Source organism: Ictidomys tridecemlineatus, chromosome 3 (genome assembly GCF_052094955.1).
Source record: "Ictidomys tridecemlineatus isolate mIctTri1 chromosome 3, mIctTri1.hap1, whole genome shotgun sequence".
Taxonomy (NCBI): Eukaryota; Metazoa; Chordata; class Mammalia; order Rodentia; family Sciuridae; genus Ictidomys; species Ictidomys tridecemlineatus.
The window spans coordinates 147971214-147995993 of record NC_135479.1 but is presented as its reverse complement, the minus strand read 5'-3'; the positions used below and the strand labels follow the sequence as shown (position 1 = coordinate 147995993).

Sequence of the window (24780 nt, the reverse complement as noted above, 5' to 3'; positions counted from 1 at the left end):
CATCACACATTATTTTCCCATTAAAAAGAGCAATAATTCAGGGAATAGAAACAATATGAATTCAAATCCTTAATGTGGTTGCCATGCTGTGAATGCTGAGCCATCAAAGTCAGGTGTAGGATGTGCAGCCCCAAATTCCTCATCTCGAAGTCCTGCCACACCCTGCTCAATTGGGAATAAGACTTGCTCTGCCTCACAAGTACCTCCATGAAAAATCATGACTTCAAAATCATTTTATAAATAACAAAGCTTGTGTAAATGTGAGTTAATGAATTTACCAATCTTCTCCCTTTATTGGACAAAACTTAACAGTTTTCAAAGCTTCACTTGTCAACCGCATAGAAATCCAATGTTTTTACATAGTTTGGTCTTGACTTCCTTTTTTTGTCTTCGTTACACACATTGGGGCATGTCGAGTCCTTCTAGGTGTGATTGAAGGAGACTGGGAAGAGCTCATTGCTACCCAATGCCTGCTCATCCACCACCACTCCTTCTGAACATCTGCTGAACATTGGAATAACACTGAGTCTCCAACTAAAAATTGGAGAAAGAGACACATCCAGATCTCTTAAGTAATACATAAAATAATTCTTCCAGGTCATTATGAATTCCAAACAAGAAGCCAAACTCTAGTCTTTAATAGTAGTCCACATGCACTGGAAAGAGATTGACAGTTAAATCAGAAGCCACTGTGTCCTGTTAAATATTGGGAAGGGGCACAGGGTGTACTTTTGAATGGATGCCAGTTCTCATCTCTGATCTAGATGGAGTAACAAGCCTTCTGACCTCTGAGATCTGATGCCCGTGTCCCAGGAAGGCCAACTTTCACTTAGAGCCACCTGATCACAGCAGCTGACCTCTTCTATTTGATCTCATAAACTGCGATTTTTGCTCTCTCTGTTTCCTCTGGAGGCCTGCCCCATGCCAGGGCAAGGAGGAGGAGAGTTTTGTTCACAATACTTGAACCATTTCAAAAAAATTTTAAATATATGGATGAATTTCATGATGATGATAGTAATCAGAATAAAGAGAAAAAAAGGTTCCATCCCTGCCTTCATAAACTTGGACTTGTCTCAGAGCCCTAATTTCCTCATTTGTAAAAGAGATAAAAAGTCCTGCACTGCCCTGTCCAACCAGGAATAAACTCTCTGCTCTGTCTGCCTCAAAGGCATCTCTATGTAAAGTCATGATTTTGAAATCACTTTGTAAACAACAAAACCTAAAAAACAACAAAATGAATTTACCAACCTCCTTTCATTGGACAAAGCCAACGGTTTCATACGCTGCACTTGTCAACTTCCTAGATATTCAGTGTTCTTACATTGTTTTCCCTCTACTTGCTTTTTTCCCCCTTTCTCCCTTTTAACATTCTGGCCAGTTCTGCAATTTATATCTACATATATATGTGTGTGCGGTATCTATATATCTGCACCCTCCAACACATATAATCCTGCTGCTTCCAATAGTTTCTATCCCTATGATCTTGTTTCTTGCCATTTCCTCCTTTCTCTAGACTCTGTTGCTTCAACCCCAAGTTGCCTACTCTTCCTTTCCCATAATCTCAGTGAGCCGGCTTCAAAGCTTTGAGAGGTGACTCATTTGAAGAATAAATATACCTGCATGTCCTCCCCACACCTTTTCTTGGGAAGGGATTGTCTCACCACCAAATGTATATTGACTTTATAAACAACAGTTTATGATGTGAGTCATCTCACATGTCTGCTTGATTATTTCCTCTATCTTCTAGAATCAAGAAAATGTTCTTTTTTTAAAAAAAACATTTATTTTATTTTTTATTGTTTCTTTTCAGTATTCTCCTCTCCTCATTTTTGGGTAGCTTGTTTTCTGTCTGGTTAGTTGGATTTCTTAGGTGCTTGGTACTCCAAGTGTGAACTGCAGACTTGGCACCATCAGCATCACTGAGAGCTTGTCAGAAATTCAGAGCCTAGGACCTCCAGACCTGCCAGATGGCCATGTGCATCTGAAGAAATTCCCCAGGGGATGTGCAGGCATAGTAAAGCTAGAGAATCACTCTCTTGGAATATAAGCCCAGGCTCTAGGTTACCTTGAACGGTGGGAATTGCAAAGCAGACATCGGAAAAAGGAAAAGTAAAAATCTCAACTGTGCAGTCCCCAGACGCACAGGGTTCAAACATCATTCAAAGCTTAGATTGTTCAGGATCAAATGTGGCTTCATCAACATGGCTCTCTTTGTATTCCTTTATGTGGTGCTTTTAACTCCTCTGGCTGCTGTCCGTTTCCTTTCTGTTGCATCTCTTCCTCATAGCTTCTGCTTCCACGCAGCTGTCCCGGCCTCATGGCTTTCCTGTCCTATCTTCTCTCTAAGTGTATTCTGGCATCCATGTTCAAGGCAAGACTGAGACTGTAGATACTCAAACCAGGCTTATTTTTTGGTTTCCCTTCTTTAAGTATTTGATCAACATTTATTTGGGGATTTAAAAAATAATAATATTTTTTAGTTGTAGAGGGACACACAATATATTTGTTTATTAAATTTTTTTAATGTGGTGCTGAGGATCGAACCAGTGCCTCACATATGCTAGGCAAACATTTTGCCACTGAGCTATAGTCTCAGCCCCTATTTAGAGATTTAAAGAAAATTAAAATGGTGGTAAATTACACATAAAATTTTACCACCTTAACCATTTTCAAATGTACTGGGTGCTGTAATGTTAAGAATATTTACATTACTCTGCAACAAATCTCCAGACCTTTTCCATTTGATAAGATTGAAATTCTATACCCAGTAAACAACTCCTCATTTTCCTTCCCTCTGCCATTGACCATTCTACTTTCTGTGTCTGTAAGTTGACCCCTCATGTGTAAAATAATACTTTGTCTTTTTGTGGTTGGCTTGTTTCATTTAGTATTAGGTCCTGTGAATATGAGTCTACTAATATCTCTTTAAGATTTAACCTGATTTCAAATTTTTAAAATATGCATACCCAGAATGATTGCTGGATCATATGGTAATTCTACTTTTAATTCTTTTAGGAACTATTTTGCCATTTTAATAGTGGTCACACCATTTTACATTCCCATGAACAGAGCACAAATGTTCCGATTTCTCCACATCATTGTCAACACCTTTTATCTTCTGTTTTCGTGACAGAGCCATTCTAGTGAATGTAAAGTGATACTTCACGGTGGTTTTGCTTTGTGTTTCCTTGATGATTAGTGACATCGAACAGCTTTTCAGGTGCTGTTTGGCAAATGATGTCTTTTTAATAAAAAAAAATATGTACCATGTTTTTTATGATCAAAATACGTGATTTATTTTGTGTAAATTTTCCAAATCCAGCAACTTCTTAGAAGATATGATTAAGTGTTCAGATAATAAAATAGTCCACTCATTCTCTGCAAACAGCCCTACACCACACAGTGTTCTGTCCCTGGGTCTGTCTTCTGATTTTAGCGAGTTGTCTTCAGGGTTGGTGATTGGCAGGGGTGACCCTGTGTGACAGTCAGAGAAGTGCCCCAAACACTCTGGAGTCTAGTCTGCACTGTCGAGGAGTATCTCTACCTTACAGTGATGGCTGCTTTAGTACGAAAGCAAACAACTTGTGGATCTCATTTCTGATTTGTTCCAGCAATGTTTTAGTGTCTTTGAATATGGCAGTGGCTAGTCAGCAGTCCAGCCAGCCAGCACTTTAGTTTGGCTCTCTCTCTATGCATCTGACATTGAGACTCCCTGGGAGATGATCTGAATGGGTTACTGGATCACTTGTCCTTGGGAGAGATCAATGTGCCATCCCTCTTGGGCCCGGGATGCCTATGGATCTTTTCTTCGGGTGCCTGATCCAATCAGGGGCCTCTTTGATGAAAGTTTTTTGGGAGCAGGTCAACTATAGAGCAGTGTCCTCTGTCAAGTTCAGGCTGAGCATGTTTCTGAGTCTCCTGGACAGGGACAGAGACAGAAGGCTGGGGACACTCGGAGGTAACACCCTATGTGCCCTCAGGCAATTGCCTCACAAACTTTGACAGCTAATCTGACACACCCCTCTTCTGCTGGCAGAGGAGAGGAAGCCCCACCCTAGTCTTTACAAGTTTTCCTGATCCGTGTCCTAGAAAGAGCTTTTCCATTGACCTCTTACCCAAATCACAGGTCTCACTTTTACTCCCATCCTGTGGCCCACCCTTCTCTTCTTGTCATTGTCCACTCTTCCCCCTTCAGAGTTGCCTGGTGACTAGGGAGGCTGAGGCAGAGGATCCCAAGTTTGAGACCAGCCTCATCAACTCAGCAAGGCCCTAGCATCTTAGCAAGAATATGTCTCAAAATAAAAGCAGCTGGAGATGTGGCTCAGTGGTTAAGCAGCCTTGAGTCCAATCCCTGGTATTCAAAAAAAAAGCAGAGTATGTGTAGCAGGGAGGAGGGCAGGGTCCCCTGCAGGCCATGCGGTCCCACTATTCCTGTCAATGGAGGCTTTCTCTGGAGGCTCCAGGTGAGAATCATCTTCCTTGCCTTTTCCAGCCTTTAGATGTCCTTGGCTTCCATGGTTCATGGCCCTTTTTTATATTTTCAGAGCCAATAGCTTATCGTGTGACCCCCTTTTCATGTCACGTCTCTGTTTCTGAACAAACCCAGAAAAGTTTCTCTGATTTTAAGATTGACAGGAGTAGTTTGAGTTTCCCTGGGCACTTCAGGGTACTCTCCCATCTCCAGGTTTGCACCCTCATCACATCTGCAAAGACCCTTTTCCTATACAAGGAAACACATTCACATGATGGGAGGGTTAGGAGGATTTATGATCTTGGGGGATCATTATTCTGCCGACCACAAGGACACAACAAGGAACAGTATAGAGCCATGCCGTGCAAATAACTAACTATAATATTATGCTATTTTTCAGGATTTTGTTTGTTACTGGTCCTTTTAAATATTTATGACTTATCATGATTTATTTTCTCATTCGTTCTCACAAATACATATTCTCTTCGACCCCTCATTTTGCATTTGCAATTGTGAATTCTGTGTCTCCAGGAGAACTCCTCAGATTGGTAAGCTTTATACCCTACATAAGCAGGGGACCTCTTCTGGCTTATTGACTAAATGGAGCACCCGGTGAAATTTCTCTTGCAAACACCACTGGCGAGGGTGTTGGCTTCCGACTGGGGTTGAGTCAGCACACAGGCCAGCAAGTGAGCCAGGGAAGGGCAGAAGTGGAGACTACCTTGGTCTCAGCGACCAGCCTTCTCTCTGTGATCCTGAAGAGTCCCTTACCTGGGCAAAGTGCAATGTAGGCAGGCTATAAGGGGCAACCTGAGTAACAGAAAAGCTATGTAAGCCAGGGAGAGCAGGAGAGCAGGCAGAGAGGGTAATGAAAGTCCCTGAGCCATTATGCTGTCGACTTCCTTAACCTCCTGCTTTGGCGTGGGCCATGAATCTCTGGTTCCCGCAGTCAGCTGTTTATGAGGACAGTACTGCCCTTATCGGTCTGTCTTTGTGCTTCTTCCCTGTCCATCAGCTGCCACTCTTCTTTTCTCATGCCACCCTAAGGATTAAGCCCATCACTTTGGTTTCTCTTGGACCCCTTTGACTGCCCTCTTATCTGTTAACACTATCTCCCCACTCCCACTGAGGAGGGGGTCTTCCAGAGGGTCAAGGCTAATCTCTTCCTTGGCCTTTCATTCTATCCTTTGACTCTAATCTACAACCCCATCCTCACTCTCTTAGTTTTCTCTCTTCCTTCTTCTCAAATGACCACTCCCTGACCAGGGCTGCCCTCCCATTGAGCATTCCTGTTCTAGTGCTCACTCTTCTTGTTCTAGTGGGAATTTTCCCTTCCCCATGCATCTCTGCTGAACCTCCCAACCTAACAGGCATCTTGTATCTTCTACTGAACATTTTATATTGTCTTGCACTAAGGATTTCCCCTATCTATACTAGATTCCCCGCCCATTGGCCCAGATGTATCCACAGCACCACTCACCTTTGTTCTCATACAATATCTAAATATTTGACTACAAAGTTTACTTCCACTCTCTTCCACTCTCTCACTCAAAACTCCAAAGTTTACTTCACTCACTTCCATTTTCTCACTTTTCCTCAGGGTACAAAGTCTCTTCCCAGCACCTTACCTTGATTCCTTCCCCTCTTTGTGTTCCATGATTTTTTTTAAAAATTCTAGTTTGAAGTCATGATCTATCCCATTGAATCATCTGAGATTATTTAAACATTCACACTGAGTGTGCTATGTCCCCTGGCTAACTCCTCTGTTGATCAGGAAACCCTGGGTCCCTGGAACTGAAACAGGTTTCATTTAGTCTCATACCGGAGCCTGAAGTTGCTCGCTGACTCCTCTCCCAGCACCAAGGTAGGGGCCCTGAAAGTAACTCTGGGTTGAGCTTCTGTGCAACCTTTGCCCCTCTGTTGGTCATGGCCCACAAAGGGATGCCATTGAATTCTAACCCTTTAAGCCTGTCCCTGCATCCTTTCCTTGTTCCATATATCAGCTTTGAGTTCTCTCAAGTCTTGTACTACACTTCCTTCTTTCCTCACCTTTTGAGCACTGTTCCTTTCCTTCTGACTTACTCCTGGAGATTCTTTACTCCTTTCATAGCAGAAACTTAATTGTCTTCACAATCCCCCTCCATGGAGTCACCTTCTGGCCAGCTTCAGAATGGTGTGTGCCTACAGGATGCCTTACAGCGTCCTCTTCCTTCACTTCTTGCCCTGTCAGGTCTCTGTATGACAACATTTCCTCTTCTTCTCCATGCAAAAACCAATCTTCTAGCAGTTTCCATTTTGTTGAATGGACACTGGGCATTGGATAGATTAGGGAACGGAGTGAGTTAGTCTAACACCAGTGGTGGGGCCAGAACCTGCCTCATGACTGTTAGAATAGCTGGTGCAAATATCTATGAGAGTCATGTCCTTGAGTTCAAGCAAAGGTTTATTGACAGAGAATATCTGCCAGGCTGCCCTTCTGCAAGGTACAGCAGCCAGAGTCACTTGAATAGAGGTTTATGTATCTTTTAACAACAAACAAGAACAAGCGAGAAATGACCTTGGGTGCAGGTGGTTGGGTAACAACAGATTTTTGCATTATTATTGTTCATTTTCTTGATCACTGTCCTTTTGACTAGAGTGAGATAAAATGTTAGTGTAGTTTTGATTAGCATTTCCCTGATTGTTAGAAATGTGCAACATTTTTTCACTTATTTGTGGGCTATTTATGTTTCTTCTTTGAAGAGTTTCTGTTTCGTTCTTTTGCTCATTAATTGATTGGGTTATCTGTTTTTTTTTTTTTAGTGTTAAGTTTTTTGAGTTCTTTGTGGGTTATAGATATTAATACCTGTTATGGTTTAGATGTGGTGTCCCCTGAAAGCTCATGTATAAGACAACACAAGAAGGTTCAGAGGAGAAATTATTGGGTTATAGAATAAGCCAAATCAGTGAGTTAATCCTTGATGGGATTAACTGAAGTGAAACACTGTGGCTGGAGGAGGTGGGAATTGGAGCATGCGTTTGTTTAGCATATATATTTTGTATCTGGCCAGTGGAGTCTCTCTCTCTGCTTTTTGATCACCATGATGTGAGCTGCTTTCCTCTGCCACACATTCCACCATGATGTTCAGCCTCATCTAGAGCCCTGAGAAATGGAGCCCACCTTTTATGGACTAAGACTTCTGAGACCGTGAGCCCTCCAATAAACTTTTCCTCCTCTTCAATTGAGCTGGTTGGGTCTTTGAGCCACAGCAGTAAAAATGCTGACTAAAACAATACCTGATTGGAGGAGTAGCTGGCCAACATTATCTCCCATTCTGTAAGACTCTCTCTTCACTTTCTAAATCATTTCTTTTACCATGCAGAAGCTTCTTGGTTTGATGACATCCTACATATTGATTTGTTGTTTTACTTCTTGTGTTTTGGGGGTCTTGTTAAGGAAATCAGTGCCGGCACCTATATGATGGAGTGTTGACCCTATGTTTTCTTCTAGCAGTTGTAAAGTTTCTGATCTAATTCCTAAGTCTTTGATTCATGTCAATTTGAGTTTGGAGCAGGGTGAGAGAGAAGGGTCAAATTTTATTTTTCTATATATAGCTATCCAGTTTTCCCAGGACCATTTGTTTAAAAGGCTATCTTTTCTCCAAGATGTATTTTTGGCACCACTGTCAAATATTGATCTTGTGCTTGTGAATTATTTTAGTGTATTCTTACAGTATTACCACTATATTTTTATCTTCTCAAATTTTAAACTAAGTTTTGCTGTGTAATCCTGGCTGGAAGTTGTTTTCTTTTAGGGCTTGGAATATCTCATTCTAGCCCCTCCTTGATTTTAAGGTCTGAACTCAGAAGTTAGTGACCCTTATTTGTTTGCCTCTCAATGTGACCTGATGTTTTTCTCTTGTAGCTTTTAATATTATTTCCTTATTTGTTGTTAGACATTTTGATTGTGATATGTCTTGGTAAATTTTTTATTTGATTAGTTATATTTGGGGTCCTGTAAACCTCCCATATGTTGATGACTATCTCATTTCTGATATGGGAAAAGTTTTCTGTAACTGTCTCATTGAAAACATTATTTATGCCTTTAGTTTGTGTCTCCATGTTCTCTTCTATCCCAGTGATTTTCAGGTTTGGTTTTTTAAAGTTGTCCCAGAGTTTTTGTATATTCTGTTTACGTTCTATAATTTTTTCCCTTTATTGTCCTCCATGTACTCAAGATCATATAGCCTGTCTTCAAGGTCTGAAGTTCTGCCTTCAAGGACTGAGATTCTATATTTAACTCAATCTAATCTGTTAGTGATGTCTTCAATTGCATTTTTAATTTGACTGATATTTGATTGATTATCTTTCATTTCTAAGAGTTCTGCTTGTTTTTTTCAATATTTCTATTTCTTTATTAAAGTGGTCTTTCATCTCCTGAAATTGCTCTTTTAATTCCTCCCTTGGGTCTTCTTTTATGTCACTGAACATTTTAGCTGGCTTTTTTTTTTTTTTTTGGTAGTGCTGGGGATTGAACCCAGGCCCTTGTGCATACTAGGTAATCCCTGAACCAACTGAGCTATATCCCCAGCCTTCATTGAACATTTTAATAATCAGTTTTTTATAATCTTTCTTTCTCTGGACTTTTTTCTACTTCAGTATCACTTGGATCCTTTACTGGGGGATTGTGTATTTTGGGGGGCGGAGAGATTTGTTAGCCTGTTTTCTCATGTGTTTAGAAGTTTTGGACTTGTGTATCAATTGCTTACCACCTATTTTTTTGCACATGTTCTTTTGTGTGTAGTTATCTTATTTGTTCTAAGACTTCTCTCTGTTTTTGATGTATGTGTAAATACCATGGAATGGGACCTGAGTTCCCTCTCAGATTGTTTCTCTGTGGATACTTGTTATTGGTTTGGGGCTTTTGTCTCCTCCCTTCTTTGAATTGGAGTAATGTCAGGGAAAGTTCAAAAGTTAGAGCATCAGTCTCTAACCTTTGAATTTTTAATGTCCCCATAGGTTCCCAGCACATCACAGAGTGAAATGAAATTAAAAAATAGTAACAACCATGACAAAAAACAAACAATATTCAGTGTAAAGTAAATACCCAGTTCCTACTATAACATCTTCAACATTAATTGGCACCAATAAATAAGAAAGGAATAAAAGACACAGAGAGAAATCCATCTATATATAGTTATCTCATACTAAGCAAAGGTGCGAAAAGCATACATTGGAGAAAAGACAGCATCTTCAAATGATGCTGGGAAAAATAGAAATTCATATGTAGCAAAATGAAATTAAACCCCTATCTCTCACTCTGCACAAAACTCAACTCAAAGTGCATCAAGGACCTAGACCAGACACCCCATACCTAATAGAAAAAAAAATAGGCCCCAATCTACATCATGTTGGCTCAGGAACTGTCTTCCTTACAAGACTCCTAAAGCACAAGAAATAAAATCAAGAATCAACAAATGGCATGGAATCAAACTAAAAAACTTCTTAACAGCAACGGATTATCAAGAGAGAGCCTACAGAATGTGAGAAAATCTTTGTCATCTGCACCTCAGACAGAACATTAATCTCCAGGTTATACAAAGAACTCAAGAAACTTAACACAAAAAAACAAATAACCTCCAAAATCAATAGATGGGCAAAGTAACTGAACACACACTTCACAGAAGAAGAAATATGGTCAATCAATAAATATATGAAAAAATGTTCAACATCTCTAGCAGTTAGAGAAATGCAAATTAAAACTATCCTGAGATTTCATCTCACTCCAATCAGAATGGCAATTATCAAGAATACAGGCAACAATAAATTTTGGTAAGGATGTAGGGGAAAAGGTACACTCATACATTGCTGGTGAGAATGCAAATTGGCACAACCATTATAGAAAGCAATATGGAGATTCCTCAGAAAACTTGGAATAAAACCACATTTGATCCAGTTATCCCACTCCCCAACATATACCCAAAGGACTTAAAAATCAGCATATGATAGTGACGCAGCCACATCAATGTTTATAGCAGCTCAATTCACAACAGCTACTTCTGTTTATTTCTCTAAGAGAAAAGAAATAGTGATAGGAGTTCTATTTTCAAAAATATAACCACAATTTTTAAAAATTAATGAATGATTCCCTAAGTAATTTTTTTTCCTAAGTAATTTTTAATATAATTTAATATAATCAGCAAACAAATTTCCCTAATCAACTCTTTTTTTCCCCCTAATTGACTCTTTTTTATTTTTGGGACTCAGGGGTGCTTAACCACTGAGTCACATCCCCAGAGCTTTTTTGTATTTTATTTAGAAACAGGGTCTCACTGAGTTGCTTAGGGTCTCTCTAAATTGCTGAGGCTGGCTTTAAACTTGTGATTCTCCTGCCTCAGCCTCTAGAGCTGCTGGGATTACAGACCTACAGACCTGCACCACCTACACCACTGTGCTTGGCCCTAATTAACTCTTTTCTTTTTTTTTTTTGGTGCTAGGGATTGATCCCTTGAACTTGGGGCCTTGTGCATGCATGACAAGTACTCCATCAACTGAGCTATTCCCCCAGACACCTAATTGACTCTTTTTTTTTTTAAAGAGAGAGTGAGAGAGGAGAGAGAGAGATAGAGAGAGAGAATTTTTAATATTTATTTTTAGTTCTCGGCGGACACAACATCTTTGTTGGTATGTGGTGCTGAGGATCGAACCCGGGCTGCACGCATGCGAGGCGAGCGCGCTACCGCTTGAGCCACATCCCCAGCCCCCTAATTGACTCTTAAATGCCTTTATTGGTTTGCTTGGGTCAGGATCCAAACAAGTTCCACAAATTATCTTTGGATTATAAATCTATAAATATAGATTTATATAAATATAAATATATATATAAAGACTTTTTACTCTATAAGAGCCCCGCCCCCAACACACACACACACTCACACATACACCCTTTTTTTTGTCCTTTGTCAGGAAGATTTAGTTTCTTGTTCCGTAAACATGTTCACATTCTGGATTTGATTGATTGTATTTCCAAAGCATTTGCTACTTCTCTAACTCTGTACTTTCTGTAGTATGCTAGTTAAACCCAAATGCTTTAATCCCTTGGCAGGAATAATTCATAAGTGGTACTTTGTTCTTCCAGTTGCAACACATCAGAGAACACGTCTCTTTAGATCTTTGTTGATTTGATAGCTGAAGGTGTTATATTATTACTACTTATATATATTCTTTGATTATTAGTAAAGTTGAACATCTTATATGTGAAACAGTATTTCATTTTATCACAAATTGTCTCACTGTCCTTTTGACTGTCATATTTGTTACACACTTTTCGTTCAAAGTGTCTTTGATTTCCATTTTTTTTGTCATTTTTGACAAATAGTTTCTGATTTTCTGTATAGTTAGAATCATTATTCTTTGTTGTTATGATTTCTACCATCTTTTTACTGACAGCACAGCCAGGGAGGCTGCCTGGACTAGATTCAGCCACCTGCCTGCATAAGAAATAAGCAAACTATGTAAAAAAAGAAAAATGAATTTTACACAGATTGATCAAACTGGGAAGACACAGCTAGTTCCCTTCTTTGAAGGCCCCATAGAAGCAGTTACAAGTCATAGAAATGAAATCCAGGTAACATCTGTATGTAGATTTTGCTAGGCTGTGCTTGGCCAGAGAATATGTCAGTCTTAATTTCCTTGACCTCTGTCCTCTGCCTGAAGAGGTATAGAATGCAGAGGAGCATTATGGGAAGTTGCTTTTAATTTCAAAGGGGGGGTTTGTATATCTCCATTCAGAACATAGATATTTACAGACATTTTCTTTAGTGCTTAATTGTTCTTTTTGCTTTTATCTCTTACACTTAGTTCTTCTGAGACTTACTATGATGAAAGTGGGAAAGCAGGATTTAGATGGATTTTTTTCTCCTACAACTACAAGACTAATTGTTTCAGTATCAATTATTGAATACTTCTTTCACTGATTTGTGAGGATTAACTCATTGTATTACATTCTTACATACATTCTCTTTTATTGAGAATTTTTATTTTTTATTTCAATTTTTATCAGAAATGACTATTATGATTAATAAAGATTTTACAATTTAGTAGGATGATTACTTTCCATTTCCATCTTTTTAAAAATATTTATTTTATTTTTTTGTGTGTGTGTGTAGATGGACACAACACAATCTCCATGTGGTGCTGAGGATCAAACCCGGGTCCCACCCATGTTAGGGGAGCGCTCTACCGCTGAGCCACAATCCCAGCTCCTCCATTTCCATCTTTACTATTTCTTTTAAATAAATTGCTTTAGTTGTTCATGTCAACTTCCTTTCAAATGAAGACCTGATTTTTCTAACTATAACTAAAATTAAATTGAACTTTTTTTTAGAATTGCATCAAATTAATAAATTAATTTGGAAAAATTGGACATCCTTGAGATCCTTCATCTTAAGGGTCTCTTTCTATTTCTACCTGTCAGAGTTTTTATTTTACTCTTCTCTCGGGCATTTCTTGTTAATATTTCCAGGCATATTGCTTTTGCTTTTGTTCCTATCTCATATGGTTCTGTTAAACTAATTTTTTTGTGGGGGTGGGTATCAGGGGCACTTGACCACTTAGCCACATCCCCAGCCCTATTTTGTATTTTGTTTAGACATAGGGTCTCTCACTCAATTGCTTAGTGTCTTGCTTTTGCTGAGGCTGGCTTTGAACCTGTGATCATTCTGCCTCAGCATCCCAAGCTGCTGGGATTACATGTTATATTATGATTATTTTTGATGGCATAAATAGAAGGGACTAATTTGTATGCTTTGTCTTGCATCTCTCACTTTACCAAATACTAACGAATCATCAGAGTTTTCAGCTGGTGTCTAAGTGCTGCTGATTTTGTTTGCTTTGTAACAGTTAAGCCTTATTTTTTTGTGTTTCATGTTTTATGGCATTAAGCAACCCCTTAACTAATTATTAACAACACTAGTACAGCAATCATTTTATTTTCCTCCTGATTTTACTGAAGATAAATCTAATGTTTTTTTTCACAAAGTATGCTATTGGTTATTGGTAAGACAGATTGTCATTTATTAGAAAGAATCATTGCATTCTTGACTTTTAAAAGTTTTGCTATTGTTGTTTGTTTTTAATCAGCAGAGATGTGGCACATTGTTACCAGTATCCTGCTTACACGTAGAAAAAAACACACACACATACTGCTCCACACAGGCAAAGGGCAGCTGCTTCTTTCTTTGAAGGACCCTCCAGGCCTCTCAATATGAATTTTCTGCTTGCCGCATAGTTGATATTCTCAGTGGGATGATTCCCGATATACCCTTTCAAACTTGGTACTAGTCTATCTTCTCTGAACTCTGATTTGTATTACATTACAAATGTTCGTTTCTTTTATTTTACCCTAAACATATTTGATGACATGATTTAAGTGTGTTTAAGAAATTTGGAATTTAGAAACACACCTCAGCGGGATACAACCCCTGTTGCCCCCACACAGCCCTGAGCCTCCATCATCAAGTTTTCAGCCAGCAGGCTGAGGGACCATCCTGAATGTATTGCTCACCCCAAAGCTCTCCAAAGGTCAATTGTGACAAGATTGAACTGGTATTTTTAGGGGCTTAATAAAAGGCCCAGTTGATGAGGAACAAAAAGCAAAGTCTCCAATGTACAGAGGCCCAGAAGCACCAGATCAGCAGAACACAATGGGCATCAGACACAGAGAACCTGCAGGTGTTTTTAGACATATAGTCATCTGCTTACATCAGCCTTGCTTTCAAAATCAAAGCTGTCTACAGCCTGTGTGTTGGCACAAGTCTTTAATATGTGCTACATGAGAGGCTGAGGCAGAAGGATCACAAGTTTGAGGCTGGCCTGGGCAATTTAGTGGGAACTTGTCTTGAAATAAAAAATAAGGACTGGGGGTATAGCTCAGCAGTAAAGTACCCCTGGGTTTAATTCCCATTACTAGAAAAAAACAAAAGATGTGGAACACAGGTGAAGCTTCCCTGTACTGGTCAAAATCCCATGGATGACCATCACAACCTTGAACAACATTCCATTGTGAAAGAAAAAATCTGCAGACTTTTAGAAGGCATGAGACAACATGCCTCTGGATATGGTTCAAGTAAGTCATTGAGATGGCAAGTAAAGAACTGAAAACCTAGGGGAATTACCTGCTGCCCAGGAACAGAGAAGCACATCAAAGAATCATATGATGTGGAGGGGCTGTCTGAACCCCTAAGAAAACTTGCAAGCTATTGTGGAACTGAATGAAGTTTAATAAATGGTTTGCCTATTCAGAAACAAATCTTATGAAGGATGCAGTGTAATGCTGAATTAAGAATACAGGTTTTAGAGTCCAACTGACCTGTTTTCAAATTCTGGTTCCACCTCCTTCTAGCTAAGCAATATCAACAAATCATCAAGGATGTGTGTGCTTAGTGCAGCCCAGCAGTGCCCAAATGCCAGACGTGCAGAAACACTTGATTTCCTGGTTTATTCACTCATTTATTGATGATTGTTCCTTGCTGAGAGCATAAACATCTCTTTGGTATTCAGTATAAACACCGGATTTTGCAATTATTTTTGCAAATGCCCTATTGAAATATTTCACTCTGGATGAATACAGGAGACCATCATTTTAACCCTCTTTTGGCTAGATTTCACAGATTACTAAGCACAATGAGGAGCAGGTGCTATGCTCGGAAACCAACACAGCTGTATTCGATTAAAAGTACACATCTAATTGGTCTTATGAAATTCACATGAAAAAGAGAGATGTTGGCACATACCAGAGGGCTCATTACTGTCATATTCCTTCCCACAGGGCACCATTCTGTAAAGAAGACTGATGTAAGAGACACGGGAGCAGGGCTGTTGGTGCCAGTTGGCACTCCACCCACCCCAGATCAAATCTATTTCTAACAAAACTCCAGGGGTTCTGTTCCCATTATCTCTTGCCATGTAACAAATCTCCCCTAAGCTTACTGGATTAAACCAACCACCATTTATTTTCTGTTGATGGGGAAAATTGGGGAGTACAACTTCACATGACCTTGGCTGAGACTGTCATATGAAGGCCGGGCTGGACCAGGAAGTCTGCTGGGTTCACTCCTGTGCCTAGAGATAGATGAGGTGGCTGGGAGGTGGGGCTGCTGGGCCTTACCTAGCTGAGCGATCTCAAGGCACTCCCTCTTCACCCAGCCCTTCTGCACCAGTCTCTTCAGCTGGTCACTCAGCAGGGTAGTCACATTTTTCTCACACAGTGGCTTAGGGCTCTGCAAAAGGCAAAGGCAGAAATTACTGGGTTTCTCATGGGATAGGCCCAGACTAGCACAGTGTCATTTCTCCACATTCTACTGGTCAAAGCAAGTTACAGAGTGTCCTAGATTCCTCCAGGAGGGGACTACAAAAGGATGTGGCTATGGGGAAGTGTGGCTCCTCAGCAGCCATATTGGGAGAACAGCTGCCATGGGTTCTCTAACCAGCTTCATGAGGATATGAGCTAACCAACTATGGAATGTCCCGGAGTCTGCCTGTTTAATAGTCAACACGAACAAAACGAGTTCTACGAATCCTAGGGAGTAGGGCTCTGGCACTAATTCTAATACCTCCTCATTAAGGAACTGGTGAAAGTGTTAATTAGACACAGTTTAAGTGACTATCTTTCCTTTAGTCCTTTGGTGACATTTATTTTCTTGATCTACATCCTTGACTGAGTTTCTCTTGTGATTCATATCATCATGTTGTAATGGTCACTTCCCTTGTGGGGAATGGCCTTTGAATTTATTGCTGAGAAAGCTCCATTTCACTATCTTCAGTTGTATAAAGTTCACAATTTACGTGCAGAATCTCTGCCGACTGTCCCTGTAGCCACAGAGGCTGCTCTTTCCAGGGGCTCCTGAATAATACTGAAGACTTAAGGAAGGGTAAAGAGTGCACTCTGAAACTCTACCCTGCTAATAAAACTTTCTATAGCCATGCAGCTCTTTGACTCCAGAACACTTAAGATTAAAGGGCCTGGATATTTGCCCAAGAATGACTTCCAAGTTCTGAAGAACCTGGAAAACATACATAACAGAGTATGCAGTGTGTAGTAGATGTGCAGCATGTTTGAAATAGATAGATGTTCTGATAGTCATCCAGAGGAATAAGTTAGTACTGTGTTCTGAGTGCTTCATATGCTGGAATCTTCACGCCCCCCCCCCAAGATGATGGCACTAGGAAGTGGAGTCTTTGAGAGGTGATTTCTCATGATTGAGATTAATAAAATCCTGGAGAGCTAGCTAGGTCCTTCTACTATGTGAAACCACAGGGAGATGATACCATCTATGAAGTAGGCCTTCATCAGACACTGAATCTGCTGATGCCTAGATCTTGGACTTTGCAGACTCCAGAACTGTGAGAAATATATTTTTGTTGTTTATAAGCTGCTTGGTTTATGGTATTTTGTTACAGAAGCCTGAGTGGACTAAGACAATGAGTTACCTTTTTCAAAGGACCTGGAACACTGTGAGTTTCAATAATCATTAGTTACCATTTTGGTATCTGCTCTAGCCCTTGTTCACCAATACAAAGTTGGCCCCAAAATCCTAATCCTGTAATTTTAGATTGCCCCAGTCATCTGCTAAAACCATTTTTCTTGGTGTTTTTGAATGAGAAAATTAAATATATTTACATTTAACTATCAACTTATTGGATATTTCTACTATCTTTAAAAAACTTTTAATACATTAATTGAAACACTGTTGTACATAAATATTATGGAGTACAGTAAAATAATTCAATCAACTGTGCAATGATCAAATCAGGGTAATTAGCATTTCCATCTCCTCAAACATTTATCATTGAAAACCTTTGGACTCTTCTAGTTACTTTGAAGTATATCATAAGTTATTGCAGAATGTAATTGCCCTATTGTACAATAGAACACTAGAACTAATCCTTCCTATTTAACAGTACTTTGGTACCTTATTTAACCTCTCTCTATCCCTCCTTTCCACATCCCTTCCTAATCTCTTATGACCATTATTATCCTTCTTTTTTCCCCTGTGAAACCAATTTGCTTAGCTTCCAAACAACATGCCGCATTTGTCTCTCTGTACCTGACTCACTTTACATAGCATAGTGTCCTCCAGTTCTATTGATGATGCTGAAAATTGTATCACTTCATTTTTTTTTTATGGCTGAAAATATAACATGTGCATATATGACACATTTTCTTTATCCATTGATGAATACTTTGGTTGATTCCATATACTAGCTATTGTGAATAGCACTGCAATAAACATGAGTTAATAAATTGATTTCATTTTCTTTGGATGTACATCCAACTGTAGGATAGCTGGGTCATTTAGTAGATCGATGTTTACTTTTTCAAGGAAATTCTATATCGGTTTCCATAGGGACTGTACTAATTTCATCCCCACTAACAGTGTATGAGAGTTCTCTTATGTCCAGATCCTCAACAGTCTGTGTATCTTTTTGTAATAGCCATTCTAACTGGAGTGAGATGCTTAGTAATATCAAGCATTTAAAAATATACCTTTTGGGCAGTTGTATGTCTTCTTTGAGAAAGATCTACTCAGATCATTGGCTTATTTTTTTAATCATGTCCCTCTACCTTTTTTTTTTTTTTTGCTGTTGTTTTGAATTTCTTGTCTAGTCTAGACATGAATCTTTTGTCAGATGAATAGTTTGCAAGTATTTTCTCTCAGTGTGAAAGGTGTCTCTTCACACTATTATTTCCTTTGTTGTGCAGTAGCTTGATGTAATTGCATTAGCTATTTTTACTTTCTGTTATTTTGGGGGTCTAGTCCAAAACAGAATCTTTACCTATACCACTGTGTAGAAGCATTTCTCCTGTGTTTTCTCCTGTATTTCTACCACCTTATCTTGTTTTTCCATTTGTCACCCTTTAGGTTTCTTTTTATGTCTCTAGTGGCCTCCCTTTTGACTTTTTAAAAATTCCACTTTCCCCTTCCTTTTGACTTTCAGTTTATACATTCTATGTCTACACTTTTAGGATTACCCTAGAGATTTAAACAAGCATACTTTCCTATCAAAAATATAAGGTATGTACTGTCTTATTTCCTCAACATGGGACCTTAACAAAGCTTTCCTTAGGATTATCCATCTCCTGACTTACATAATGTTGCCTATTTCAGTTGTGGTTTGCTTTTTCTAACTTGGAAAACATAGTTATTAGTTTGTGTAATTGCTGTTTATTCCAATTTTATAGATAATGTTCATTTATTTTTCAAATCTGCTCGCTCAGTTTTGTGGCCTTTGTAACTTACATCTTCAATCTCTTCTACTGTTTATTTAAACATGTTTTGGTTTTGATGATTCAGGAAGTCTTTGCATGTCTAATTCTGCTTTAAGCTGTTTTTGTTGACTCTAGCTCATGATATTTTGTTAGTCTTTGACATATGATTTGTGAATTTTTGCTCATATTTATTAGAAATTATGTGTGTAATTATTTATACTGAGGTAGAAAGTGGAAAGGTATCTTCCAGATACCTCTCTGGGTATCTGGAAGAACTACTAACCCAAGAGCTCTTGAAATCAAATCCTGGGCTTGAGGTTTTTGTGAACACCCAAAATATATCCTTTTTTTTTCTGCAAGTCTGTATGAGGTCAGAATTGTGATCTGAAAAATCTGAAAAGACCCCCCCACCCCACTCCCCATACCACACACGTATGCACAGTTCAAGTTTCTAGTCAGCCTGTTTTGTTCAGTTTTCTGGAGAGCCAAATTCAGGAAGAGATTAATTGCCCGTTCACTCCTATATGTGAAATGGTTCAGTGTCATCTGTCAGGATGCTAGAAACTGAATTTGTGTGTTTCAGTTTTACTCAGAATTTTATTTGTGTTTTAGAAAAGGCAACATCACTTGTGGTGTGGTTGCTCCTGCAGTCAGTGCCTAGACAGACTTTTGGAGAGCACAGTGAGCGGGGTCAGTCCCTGATTGCTACCCACCATCCTCTGCAGCTGTTTTGAGTAGAGTTCAGGTCAGCTGCCTGGGGAGGGCATCTTGAGTTCAGCTCTATGGAGGGGCACAGATTCTTCGAGATCTACACACACCAGCTCTGCCATGATGTAGGCCATCTTCTTCCCGCATCATGATCTTGGCTCCACTCTCTACTGTCTCCCCATCTGCCAGGTGAAAACCCTCTTTCTGCTAGCCTTTCCAGGGCTCTCTGGGAGGCTGAGGACCACCCTCCACATCTGAAGGACCACCCTCCTCTGGAGCTCCTCAATCCTGGGAATTATTTAGTAGTCTGTCCCATCAGCTGTTCCCTGCTCAGGTCTTGACCAACTCACGGCCTCCTAACCTCAACTTACTCAAGTACTGCTTCCATGATCCAGTCTAGCCCAGACAGCTTCTTTTTCTTTTGTTTCCTTTTTTTTTTCTTCCTCTTCTCCTCACCTCCCTTCTTCCAGTGGTGGGAATTGAACCCAGGGCCTCACTCATGTTAAGCAGGTGCTTTACCACTGAACCACATTCCCAGTCCAGTCTCTTCTTATTTCTTTTCATCTTTTCCTCCCCCTTCTCTCTTCCATGTTTTTTTTTAATATTTATTTTTTAGGTGTAGATGGACACAACACAATGCCTTTATTTTTATGTGGTGCTGAGGATCGAACCCAGGTCCCGCCCACGCTAGGCGAGCGCTCTACTGCTGAGCCACAATCTCTTCCATGTTTTTGTTCATGTGTTCTACTCCAAGGCCCTACAACTGGATGCAAACTATCATGGATAATAACTCAAACCCCCCTGCCCACATTCTCTTCATGAGAGGTCAGTTCTGAGGTCCAGCAATGAACCCAAATGTAAGCAAAGCTCAGAAGGGACAGAGTGTTACTTCTGCAGCTTTGGGACACTACTGTTGAGCCCTTTCATTGACTATTGTTTTTTCTTTTACTTATAGTCCAAGAGGTTCAGAAGCAAACCTGGAGGTGAGACCTGAAGAAAGTTGGAGCCATGCTGACCTTGAACACTTCAAAGAAGCAACTTCTATGTCTGAAAAGCCCACCAGCAATTTTGCAAATGAGGAAGATGGGGGTCCCCAAATCTGCCGCGTCTGTGGGGACAAGGCCAACGGCTATCACTTCAATGTCATGACATGTGAAGGATGCAAGGGCTTCTTCAGGTAGTCACCCATCAACCTTCACTCACCTGCCACCACTGATACACTGGGTCACATCTAATGGGAGTCTGCCAGTAACCCTGCAGGGCAATGTCTCAGGGACTCAGTTTGATCTGTCTTCTGGGTTCTGATTAGTCTTGAGTGAACCATTTATGCCTCAGAGCAATCTTCATCTCTTTCTTCCAGGTTCTACCTGGGAAAGATCCCCTTCCATTAAGATACCCTTTTATGTAATCGTCAGTGAAAGATCAGTTAGTGAAAGAGTCAAGAATTTAAAAATCCCAAATGCAAAGTGTTCAAATCAGTTTTATAGGACAGTTATTAACAGTGGCATAAAATAAATAAAAAAGAAAACAAGCTCACCTAGAATAGACAAACAGGGAGAATTAAAAACAGAGGACTATGGTGCTGGATTGTGGCTCAGTGACAGAGCACTTGCCTCTCACATGTGAGGCACTGGGTTTGATCCTCAGCACCACATAAAAATAAATAAACAAAATAAAGATATTGTGTCCGTGTAAATCTAATATCTATATATCTATATATATCTATGTATTTATATCTATCTCTATCTATCTATCTATCTATATATATATATATATAATTTTTTTTTAAATAGAGGACTAAAACATCCCAGCTCACAGCAAAGCAGGCCTGGACTGAAGGCTCACCTTGTCTAGCTGAAGAAACAGAAAGACCAAAGCCAGCTCAGTGAGGGCACTCTCAGCAACAGAGCTCAGACCAAGAGGGAGAGAAGCAGATCAAGAACAGAGGGGAAGGGAGGAAGGAATGTGTGAGGAAGAGCACCCAGTCTGCCCTCAGAAAGGGAGAGGGCATGCAGTGTCTCGGGATCCTTGTACATTTTCCAGATGGTGAGACTGACTTGGCCCTTTGTAGAGTTCTTCCTGGTGGCTGGATATTCTAACGGAAATGAATGTCCCCAGAGCCAAGGGCTCACTCTGCAATCCCAAAGATGGGCTGCTGGTCAGCAAGTCATGGATGCAGGCTCAGCTGTTTGCCCCCAGAACACATGGGAGGACTTCCAGGCCTGGATGATCCCAGGAAGGCACTGCTGCAGCCTCTGTTAAGATCAGTTCAATGAGAGTGGAATGAAGAAACCCCTGCTTCAGGGCAGACACGGCCAGGCCTGAGCAGTTCTGAGGTTGCATGGGGGTTAACTCCAGCTGGGGGAGGTCTGAAGGCATCATGTTCCAGGGAGAAAGGAACATTTGTGTATGGACTATCACAGGTGAGACACAGCAGCAGTATTAGGTTGTGTTCAGCTACAAGTCACAGAACACTTTAGGAAAACCTGTTTCCTCTCCTAAAAAACGTCTAGACAAATGCTTTCATCTTAGTGAGTCCTGAAGCTAAGTTCTCTATGTTTTTCTCTTCTGCTGTTCTACCCAAAAGCTGTGATTTCAGTAGGGAGGTACAAAACTCCAGGGTGCCCAGGCAATAGCCATGACATTCAGCAGAGAAACAAAAAGGCCATCTCTTCTCCTTGTGAGAGCAAGAAAACCTTTCCCAGAAGACCCCCTAATGCCACACAGGCTAGAGATGGCCCTGAACTACTCCTGAACTATTTACTAGCAAAGAGCCCTGGAGAGATCTCTGAGCTGGGCAGGTGAATGTATGAAGGCAGGAGAAACATCAGAACCAGATCAGGATCCTTACAGAAAAGAAGAGGATGCCTGGAGCATCTGTCCAAGCAGCATCCATAGATTGCCTTGGGATGCAGGGATCCTCTGCCCTCTTCTCCCCAAATGGGTGCTATTCCTGGGACTCCCAAAGGGACATGACATATCATAGTGGCTAGGAGTTTGTATTGGTATCAGGTGGTGATCTGTCTTCTCCTCTAGAGAAGACCCTCCACCTGTCTTCCCTATAGTACCTGATTCAACTGGGAAGGCAAAGATGAGGCCCATAGAGATTCGGGTTAGTGTGTCCCATCCGCGGCTGGGAGAGGTAGGAGAGGGGTGATATGACCTGGAACCCCTGGTCTAGTGGGCCCCATGCAGCCTGCCTCCTGCATTTTCTCTCTCACAGGAGGGCCGTGAAACGCAATGTCCGACTGAGGTGCCCCTTTCGCAAAGGCACCTGCGAGATCACCCGGAAGACGCGGAGGCAGTGCCAGGCTTGTCGCTTGCGCAAGTGCCTGGAGAGCGGAATGAAGAAGGAGAGTGAGCGCCGGGCTGCTCGGGGCGGGCTACCCAGGCCCTGCACGCTCCGGGAGGGTGTGACCAGGGGCCCTGTAGGATCCTTACAGAAAAGAAGAGAATGCCTGGAGCATCTGTCCAAGCAGCATCCATAGATTGCCTTGGGGTGCAGGGATCCTCTGCCCTCTTCTGGGCAAGTGCGTGAGCGCGTGTAGTTGTGCACCCAGAGCGGGCGCGTGTGCACCAGTGAGCTTGTGTCCGTGAGCTACAGGCAGCCACCTGAACCGAGAGCTTGCAAGAGGGATTTGGGAGCTACAGGGCATTTTAATTTTTTGCTCTCTATCAGGGGTATGTCCCCCCTTTTCCTCTCAGATGCTCCTGCCAGCTCCCCTTTGTCCCCTTCTTTCTTTCCTGGATTTGTAACCAAACTGGGGAGGGTTAACCTGTGGGGACACGTGTGCTGAGCCTGCTCCACTGAACCTTCAGTGATCATGTCCGATACCGCGGTGGAGCAGAGGAGGGCGTTGATCAAGAGGAAGAAAAGGGAACGAATCGCGGCTCAACCGCCGGGGGAACAGGGGCTGACGGAAGAACAGAGGTCCTTGATCAGGGAGCTGATGGATGCCCAGATGAAAACTTTTGACTCCACCTTCTCCCATTTCAAGGATTTCCGGGTAGGAGGCTTAGAGTTGTCTTGGCTCCGGAGCTAGCTGCTCAACATCCTCTGGAGGCTCATTCCCAGGGTTTCCCATTGTATGGTTCTGGGGTCAGGAGTCAGATTCCCCTGGGAATTTGCTAGAAATGCAAATTTTCAGGTTCTCCCCCATCTTCCGAATCCCTGGAGTAAGGCATACCCCCCCCCCCCAGCTAATGCCCTCCCAGGATCATGTTTGAGAATCTCTGTTCTCCTTCTGCAGCAGATAGGAACTGGGTCTGAGTCATAAGTGGAGGCAGAACTAGGTTTTAGGAGAACAGAGTCAGGACCTGTTGGGGGTGTGATCTTTGTAAACCAGTGTTCCTTAACAATCCAGTGTTAGCTGCATCTCTAATCCCAGTGCCCTCCCTTCCTGTGTGCTCACAGGTATCTCAGGTGAGGTGCCCAGCTTAGAGAGCTTATTATCCCCAGAAAGCACAGTGTCTGCTCTTCCCATCTGCAGCTCCCTAACCCTTCTGAGTCTCCTAGACCCAGTAGCAAGAATGCTTGTGACACACCAGGGTAGGGGGTCCCCCTCACCCTCCGTTCTGACCATCCAGGGATGTGTGCATCCATTAATTCATGGATCCAGAAAGTACCCCCTGATGGGAGACAGCAAGAGAGAAGACACAAGTGCTGTGTGTGTGTGTGTGTGTGTGTGTGTGTGTGTACGTGCACACGCGTGCAGAGCCTTGAGCACCTGTGACTGTGTATCTTCTCAGGCTGCAGCTGGCTGTCTGGGATGTCTGGGGACCTGTCTATGAAAACATAAGCAGTCTTTCTAATCTCCACCTCCTTCCTGTCTTGTGTTCCAGCTGCCGGAGGTGTTTAGCAGTGGCCATGAGATTCCAGAGTTTCTGCGGACCCCACCGGGGGAAGATCCTGTCAATTGGAGCCAGATCAAGGAAGATCTGTGTACCATGAAGATCTCTCTGCAGCTGCGAGGGGAAGATGGCAGCGTGTGGAACTATAAACCCCCAGCCAACAGTGACGGGAAGGAGATCATTCCCCTGCTGCCCCACCTGGCTGACATGTCCACCTATATGTTCAAGGGTATCATCAACTTTGCTAAAGTTATCTCCTACTTCAGGTAAGACATGGGACTGTGTGGATGGCTGTGGAAGGGAAAAAGAAATGACCAAAAGGTCATTGAATTTGGGGGACGTTGGTGCCAAATGGCCCTCCTTTGTCTCTGCCTCTCAGGTCACTGGTGCTGTCAGGGAATAGGTTTCTAGCGGTATGTCTCAGTGGCTTTGTGGGTGTGGGTCTGCGCTGTGACCCATTGGGTCTCAGCCTCTCATCTGGAGATAGGAGCTAATAATACCT

General features: G+C 41.5%; 1 protein-coding gene across 7 annotated transcripts in view; it reads left to right on the top strand.

Moving 5' to 3' along the window:
• Nr1i2 (nuclear receptor subfamily 1 group I member 2) overlaps positions 1–24780 on the top strand; it is a 35779-nt gene that overhangs the window by 5661 nt on the left and 5338 nt on the right. For 4 of the 7 annotated variants that reach the window (XM_078044151.1, XM_078044153.1, XM_078044156.1 and 1 more), the window contains exons 1-5: positions 7714–7787; positions 20383–20604; positions 22651–22784; positions 23247–23434; positions 24270–24544. In XM_078044151.1, the coding sequence (XP_077900277.1) occupies positions 7729–7787; positions 20383–20604; positions 22651–22784; positions 23247–23434; positions 24270–24544 (878 nt within the window). In that variant the 5' untranslated portion in view covers positions 7714–7728. Of the gene's footprint in view, positions 1–7518; positions 7659–7713; positions 7788–20382; positions 20605–22650; positions 22785–23246; positions 23435–24269; positions 24545–24780 lie in introns of those variants that run through there. The other 3 variants (XM_078044155.1, XM_078044154.1, XM_078044152.1) reach the window with 2 other exon arrangements.